The sequence below is a fragment of the Daphnia pulicaria genome, unplaced genomic scaffold (genome assembly GCF_021234035.1).
Source record: "Daphnia pulicaria isolate SC F1-1A unplaced genomic scaffold, SC_F0-13Bv2 h1tg000200l, whole genome shotgun sequence".
Lineage (NCBI taxonomy): Eukaryota > Metazoa > Arthropoda > Branchiopoda > Diplostraca > Daphniidae > Daphnia > Daphnia pulicaria.
Window position 1 is genome coordinate 1 of NW_025804881.1, and position 8442 is coordinate 8442.

Sequence of the window (8442 nt, forward strand, 5' to 3'; positions counted from 1 at the left end):
CTCGATGTTCGTGCCGTAAAACTTGCATTAATAGAGTTGCACAGAGACCTTTGCATTTGCGTTTGCAAGTAAAACCTTAACGTAATTTTGTCCCATGTTTCTTGCAGTCATTATATTTCTATTGTCATAACAGTTGTTTCGAACCGAGAGACGTGGTTGGGGCATTCGTTGTTTGGATGACATACCCAAAGGTCAATTCATATGCGTATATGCAGGACAACTTCTAACTGAACAAGAAGCCAACGAGGATGGAAAGCAATTTGGCGATGAATATCTGGCGGAGTTGGACCTTATTGAAAGCATTGAACAAGCCAAAGATGGCTACGAAAGTGACGTTGACATTGATATTGATCATCAAAGTGATATTTCTCAATCGTCCGGCAGTGGTGAGATTTTTTTTTTTTTTTATCTTATCACTGTTTTGAAACAAATTTGATGAAATTATTTCATAGATTTTTCATATTTATCAGACGATTCAGGGGAGTTTTCAGATATTTCAGAATCAAAAAGTTTGGTGCCAGGACAAGGACATGAGAACAAAAATGACAGTTCTGAGAAATTATCCGCGCACACATTATCTTCTACAGCTGTTAGAATAATTCAGAAAGATGACTGTCAAAAGAAGACACGTGAATTATATGGTCCAAATGAGCATTGCTACGTTATGGATGCCAAGAGCACCGGCAACATAGGAAGATATTTAAATGTAAGAGATAATGAATAATATATGTATATGTAATTACTACCGTTCTATTAATTCACCCACTAATTTCGTTAATTTTTCTTTATCTAGCACTGCTGTAAACCAAATGTGTTTGTACAGAATATTTTCGTCGATACGCAAGATTTGCGATTTCCTTGGGTTGGATTCTTTGCTCACGTTTTCATTCGTGCTGGTACGGAGCTCACTTGGGATTATAGTTACCAAGTTGACAGTGTACCGGACAAAAAGTTATTTTGTCATTGTGGTGCAAAAGAATGTAGGGGAAGATTACTCTAGTTTCAAGCCGTTGTATTTCTCGATTTTCTCAATAAATCGTCCCACCTAAAGATGCTATTTCACGTCTCATCAGTTCTGCGAAATACGGACGATTTATGGCCGCATATTGCGCACAAATCATGTTAAACAATTCAAATATGATACCCGGCTACCCCACAACCAACATATATTGTAGATAAATCTATTTGAATTGTTCAAATTTTAAAGAGTTCACATTATAAAATTTTAATTCGCACGATCGGTCTTGTCCGTTTGAGAATATGGTGTGAAACTATATGGAACTAGTTTGCAATATCCAATAATATTGATAATGCTGTTAGCTTGCAAAAGGTAAGAAAATTAACAAATGTATTAAGCTATCTTATTATTGGTAGTGTCAGGGTAGTGAGATGATACGAGTCAGATAGAAGATTGAAAATGAAATTTTAACAAAAATACCCGTAGAATTATGTTCAGTTCCCTTGTATTGGCAACGCTGACAGTTGTATATGACGTTTAGGTTATGGTTTACAATGGGTTTGATTTTGAAAAAAAAAATGCTTATAAATATTATGCAAAGAACATAGTAGCTGTTTGCCTGTTAAGCTCCATTAGATAAAGCCTACGATAATCTCGTAAAAAATAGCAAAACCGTCACACAACCTGCCAAAGTTGCCAATTTATGCAAATTAAAATGTTTTTTCTGTATCATGATTTTTGAAAAAAATCAGTTAAAACTACAAAACGTCATAAAGTAGTTAATAAAATCTAATAAACACTTACACGTCATCTGAAATAAAAAAAAAATGTTAGTAAATAATACTCATGAAGTATGTTCAACACATAGTGAGTTACTGACCAACCACTGACCAGTTAGCTTACCTTATTAAACAGTATAGACTTAATCTAGTTATTTATTTAAAATAGTTTAGTATTAATGTGGTTAGGTAGCTAAAATCTTAAAAGGGCTTTCAGCATTTAAACAAACCATACTTTCTAACAGAAATACCGTATGTTACTTGTGTAGTAACAGATAATATGAAAACAATTTAAGAAAAATGGTATGGTTTGATAAATCCTGAAGTAATCTTTTCCTAATGAGAATTTTAAAATTTCTTTTTGGTTATTTATGGGATTATGTGATGGGATTTTTAAAGTTATAATTGCATTGGCTTCAGCACAAATTCTAAGTAGATTCACCTGTGTTTCTCAGTGTATTTTATAATTAAAACTTTTAATTTCTTTTACAACAATTCCCTCAACTTTCAAAGGAAATTAACTTGAAAATTACAAAATGAAATGGTGGAAAATGTTCTTAGTCTCTTTTGCATTTGTTTATTTCAACAAAGCTTTAATTTCATCCTTTTCTGCAGCATCATAATATGACGTCCCATCTGGAGATACTCCTTTAATAAAGGCACCCTGTGATTTATTCATAGATTACATTTAAAGAATAATATTGATTTTTTTAAAGAAAAAGAACTTTAAATTCTTCTTACCTTGCTCACCAAGACTTTCACACATTCAGTGTGTCCCTCCCAAATAGCAGCAAGCAACGCTGTTATCCCATGGGAATCTTTAGCCTTAAAATTATACTTATGATGAATCATATTAATAATTCACAAAACATTTTCACTCACATTGGGATCAGCTCCTTTTGAAATAAGATAATTTACTATGGTATGTTGTCCGTAATCCGCAGCATGCAAAATAAGTGGTCTCCCGTTCACATCAAGATTAACATCGATGCCCTACACAGAATGTATTAAAGCCATTTTTAGTCGAACATAGATAATAATACCGTAACATCTACCTTATTTTCAATTTCATTTTTAACAGAATCTAATTCTCCATTCTTGATATCCCAAACTAATTCACTCATTTTTGTGTGGTTGAAGTGTGACAGCATCAACACTCAACAGGCCTACTTTATACATAAGCTAAATTACTGAAGAATAAAAGAGGGAGAACTCGAAGAGTGTCCAGTGTCGAAACAAAATTTTCTATTTTCCCTTTCAAGGCGAGAACCAATAACAATTTCTTAGACATCAACTAGTACCACATAGCGGTAAAACTGCAATTTTTAGGCACAAAAGCATGACTCTGGCACTCTGCTAACGTTTAAATTAAAATTAATTATCCACATAATATTTTATTGAACAGATGATTTTTTAATGAGGCAATAAAGGCTTGAAGGCGATCATTCTTCCTTGGCAACGAAAAATTAACAAATTCATTTAAGAAATATTTATTAAGTTGGAAGAGACTAGTTGTTAACGCCATCTTACGGTTGAATCTGTAGTCACGGAGAACGTTGTGTAAAACGGCAAAGCAATCAAAACCCTACTGCTATTGACAGCTACCTTCGTTAGCAAAGGTACCCGAAGGGATGTTTTTTATTTTATTTTCATTTAAAAAAAATTAAAATAGCTCATGACCTAAGTTAGGGAAAAAAAAATAATAAAAAAATAATAATATTAAATCTACAAAAGATCATTTCATTAAGGTTTAGTCCCAATTAAAATACCTAGTCTGGTCTGTGTGAGTGACTGTGCTTAAACAGCTCCACACAGTATCTGAATTTCGAATTCAAACAAAATCAAAACTCACAATAAAACTGCGTCACTGCTTGTCAACAAACCTTCAATAGATCAGGTTAATACCTAGCAACACGGAAGAAGTTTAGTTTAGGTTTTTAACCCGGAAAAGTTTTCTTCCCGAATTTGATCGACTGGGTCGACACGATTGAGATTTGAGAAGAAAATATGATTTATTAAGTCACTTCAACGTCGGTCGGTTGTCTCAGGAATTTCTTCGATTAATATTGTGGCGGTGGCATGAGGAATGGTAGATGCAAATAGGATAAGCGCTGTGCCTAGTTCGTTATGAGGTCTTTTCTTTTCTGACGCCTCGCTCACCGATTCGACTGCTCGTTTTCGATGGGACGAAGCTTTTGATTGGCTATCATGAAGTTCATCCAGGGAGAGAATCAACTCTGCTTTTTGTATCTTGTCTTGTCTTCCACCAGTTAGGGAGTAATGGTTTCGATTCGTCTGGAACTGCCGGATTTTCTTTATCCCCTTTTCTTTCACTCGACGATGATTCTTTCTGTCGGCAACTTATGTTTGAGCGATCAATTCTTTTTTGCCATCTGATTCAGATTGCCGTTAATTTTTCTTCGGTGTTGAATGTGGCGTTGCAACAGCTTGGTGACCTCGCGTGACTTTATTACTGCCCATTTTTCACTGGGGTTTTCCACGTATAAAGAGGAGAATGATGAGGCCAAAGTAGCCTCGTTTTCTTGTCCGTACCTCATTCGATTCTTCAGTCAAATCAAAATTAGAAATAGAACAATCATTAGAAAGGAATGCATATAAGTGCTGGCGAAAGAATACTAAGAATACTAAGAATACTAAGAATACTAAGACAAGAATACTAAGAAGAAGAAGAAGAAGAAGAAGAAGAAGAAGAAGAAGAAGAAGAAGAAGAAGAAGAAGAAGAAGAAGAAGAAGAAGAAGAAGAAGAAGAAGAAGAAGAAGAAGAAGAAGAAGAAGAAGAAGAAGAAGAAGAAGAAGAAGAAGAAGAAGAAGAAGAAGAAGAAGAAGAAGAAGAAGAAGAAGAAGAAGAAGAAGAAGAAGAAGAAGAAGAAGAAGAAGAAGAAGAAGAAGAAGAAGAAGAAGAAGAAGAAGAAGAAGAAGAAGAAGAAGAAGAAGAAGAAGAAGAAAAGAAGAAGAAGATCGAACCCGAGCCTCCTGGGTGAAAGCCAGGTATCCTAGCCACTAGACCATATGGGATTTTGAACGAAGATTCCTGCCGAAACCCGGGATCGAACCAGGGACCTTTAGATCTTCAGTCTAACGCTCTCCCAACTGAGCTATTTCGGCACATTCAAAATGTAAATCAAACAAGAATAGTCCGGGTGACGGCCAATCTTTTTCGTCACAGCTACAAAGTGAACCCAATCGCATAACTCAAAAGACAAGCAATTCACTTTAGACATAGACGCTCGAAACACATTTTGACACTCTTTGAACACGGCTCATTGGTCTAGTCGTATGATTCTCGCTTAGGGTACGAGAGGTCCCGGGTTCGATTCCCGGATGAGCCCTAGAAGATCCATTCTGATTTTATTATTGTTGTCTATAATCACTTCAAGTGTTGCATTTCATGGGGATGTAGCTCAGATGGTAGAGCGCTCGCTTAGCATGCGAGAAGTACGGGGATCGATACCCTGCATCTCCAGTACCACATGTTTTGCCTAGCATTGCACAATTGCAGACTCTTTACGCCTCATAATGATCAGATGTGACCGTTTTTGCCTGGGACATTACGGGAAATCATCGATACCGACGCTTTGATCTTTTCCAATAATGCAATCTTTTTCGAAATACTGATTTTGACTCTCCCAAATACTACTAGATGGCAGGTACGAAAACTGCCACGCCGTCTGTTGCCTTCCACCCTACCGGGACCAACTCCAGAGGAACTTCCGCACCCCACACGGACCAACATCAAATTGGGATTATCTTTGCTGATTTCCAACTTGTTACTGTAACACCGGAAATATCCGCAAATAAACGAAAAGAATTGAAACAATAGAATTCCTGAATAAAAAGTATCTCTCCGTTCCCATACCGGGAATCGAACCCGAGCCTCCTGGGTGAAAGCCAGGTATCCTAGCCACTAGACCATATGGGATTTTGAACGAAGATTCCTGCCGAAACCCGGGATCGAACCAGGGACCTTTAGATCTTCAGTCTAACGCTCTCCCAACTGAGCTATTTCGGCACATTCAAAATGTAAATCAAACAAGAATAGTCCGGGTGACGGCCAATCTTTTTCGTCACAGCTACAAAGTGAACCCAATCGCATAACTCAAAAGACAAGCAATTCACTTTAGACATAGACGCTCGAAACACATTTTGACACTCTTTGAACACGGCTCATTGGTCTAGTCGTATGATTCTCGCTTAGGGTGCGAGAGGTCCCGGGTTCGATTCCCGGATGAGCCCTAGAAGATCCATTCTGATTTTATTATTGTTGTCTATAATCACTTCAAGTGTTGCATTTCATGGGGATGTAGCTCAGATGGTAGAGCGCTCGCTTAGCATGCGAGAAGTACGGGGATCGATACCCTGCATCTCCAGTACCACATGTTTTGCCTAGCATTGCACAATTGCAGACTCTTTACGCCTCATAATGATCAGATGTGACCGTTTTTGCCTGGGACATTACGGGAAATCATCGATACCGACGCTTTGATCTTTTCCAATAATGCAATCTTTTTCGAAATACTGATTTTGACTCTCCCAAATACTACTAGATGGCAGGTACGAAAACTGCCACGCCGTCTGTTGCCTTCCACCCTACCGGGACCAACTCCAGAGGAACTTCCGCACCCCACACGGACCAACATCAAATTGGGATTATCTTTGCTGATTTCCAACTTGTTACTGTAACACCGGAAATATCCGCAAATAAACGAAAAGAATTGAAACAATAGAATTCCTGAATAAAAAGTATCTCTCCGTTCCCATACCGGGAATCGAACCCGAGCCTCCTGGGTGAAAGCCAGGTATCCTAGCCACTAGACCATATGGGATTTTGAACGAAGATTCCTGCCGAAACCCGGGATCGAACCAGGGACCTTTAGATCTTCAGTCTAACGCTCTCCCAACTGAGCTATTTCGGCACATTCAAAATGTAAATCAAACAAGAATAGTCCGGGTGACGGCCAATCTTTTTCGTCACAGCTACAAAGTGAACCCAATCGCATAACTCAAAAGACAAGCAATTCACTTTAGACATAGACGCTCGAAACACATTTTGACACTCTTTGAACACGGCTCATTGGTCTAGTCGTATGATTCTCGCTTAGGGTACGAGAGGTCCCGGGTTCGATTCCCGGATGAGCCCTAGAAGATCCATTCTGATTTTATTATTGTTGTCTATAATCACTTCAAGTGTTGCATTTCATGGGGATGTAGCTCAGATGGTAGAGCGCTCGCTTAGCATGCGAGAAGTACGGGGATCGATACCCTGCATCTCCAGTACCACATGTTTTGCCTAGCATTGCACAATTGCAGACTCTTTACGCCTCATAATGATCAGATGTGACCGTTTTTGCCTGGGACATTACGGGAAATCATCGATACCGACGCTTTGATCTTTTCCAATAATGCAATCTTTTTCGAAATACTGATTTTGACTCTCCCAAATACTACTAGATGGCAGGTACGAAAACTGCCACGCCGTCTGTTGCCTTCCACCCTACCGGGACCAACTCCAGAGGAACTTCCGCACCCCACACGGACCAACATCAAATTGGGATTATCTTTGCTGATTTCCAACTTGTTACTGTAACACCGGAAATATCCGCAAATAAACGAAAAGAATTGAAACAATAGAATTCCTGAATAAAACGTATCTCTCCGTTCCCATACCGGGAATCGAACCCGAGCCTCCTGGGTGAAAGCCAGGTATCCTAGCCACTAGACCATATGGGATTTTGAACGAAGATTCCTGCCGAAACCCGGGATCGAACCAGGGACCTTTAGATCTTCAGTCTAACGCTCTCCCAACTGAGCTATTTCGGCACATTCAAAATGTAAATCAAACAAGAATAGTCCGGGTGACGGCCAATCTTTTTCGTCACAGCTACAAAGTGAACCCAATCGCATAACTCAAAAGACAAGCAATTCACTTTAGACATAGACGCTCGAAACACATTTTGACACTCTTTGAACACGGCTCATTGGTCTAGTCGTATGATTCTCGCTTAGGGTGCGAGAGGTCCCGGGTTCGATTCCCGGATGAGCCCTAGAAGATCCATTCTGATTTTATTATTGTTGTCTATAATCACTTCAAGTGTTGCATTTCATGGGGATGTAGCTCAGATGGTAGAGCGCTCGCTTAGCATGCGAGAAGTACGGGGATCGATACCCTGCATCTCCAGTACCACATGTTTTGCCTAGCATTGCACAATTGCAGACTCTTTACGCCTCATAATGATCAGATGTGACCGTTTTTGCCTGGGACATTACGGGAAATCATCGATACCGACGCTTTGATCTTTTCCAATAATGCAATCTTTTTCGAATACTGATTTTGACTCTCCCAAATACTACTAGATGGCAGGTACGAAAACTGCCACGCCGTCTGTTGCCTTCCACCCTACCGGGACCAACTCCAGAGGAACTTCCGCACCCCACACGGACCAACATCAAATTGGGATTATCTTTGCTGATTTCCAACTTGTTACTGTAACACCGGAAATATCCGCAAATAAACGAAAAGAATTGAAACAATAGAATTCCTGAATAAAAAGTATCTCTCCGTTCCCATACCGGGAATCGAACCCGAGCCTCCTGGGTGAAAGCCAGGTATCCTAGCCACTAGACCATATGGGATTTTGAACGAAGATTCCTGCCGAAACCCGGGATCGAACCAGGGACCTTTAGATC

At 39.1% G+C, this 8442-nt stretch overlaps 2 protein-coding genes across 2 annotated transcripts; one reads left to right on the top strand and one right to left on the bottom strand.

The window, feature by feature from the left end:
- Nucleotides 1-5: 5 nt before the first annotated feature.
- LOC124319797 (histone-lysine N-methyltransferase SETDB1-like) lies at nucleotides 6-1050 on the top strand (the record flags this gene model as incomplete). Its single annotated transcript, XM_046782849.1, has 4 exons — nucleotides 6-68; nucleotides 134-386; nucleotides 471-706; nucleotides 794-1050. Coding segments are annotated over 4 exons (759 nt in total), but the record flags the coding sequence as incomplete, so codon positions are not given.
- A 1124-nt stretch (nucleotides 1051-2174) lies between these two features.
- On the bottom strand, nucleotides 2175-2984 carry LOC124319798 (myotrophin-like). The gene is made up of 4 exons (XM_046782850.1): nucleotides 2793-2984; nucleotides 2620-2730; nucleotides 2479-2562; nucleotides 2175-2401 (listed from the first exon to the last, which is right to left on the bottom strand). Exons 1-4 carry the CDS (start codon nucleotides 2886-2888, stop codon nucleotides 2315-2317), a joined length of 378 nt encoding a protein of 125 aa, XP_046638806.1. The 5' UTR covers nucleotides 2889-2984; the 3' UTR covers nucleotides 2175-2314.
- Between the last annotated feature and the right edge of the window lie 5458 nt (nucleotides 2985-8442).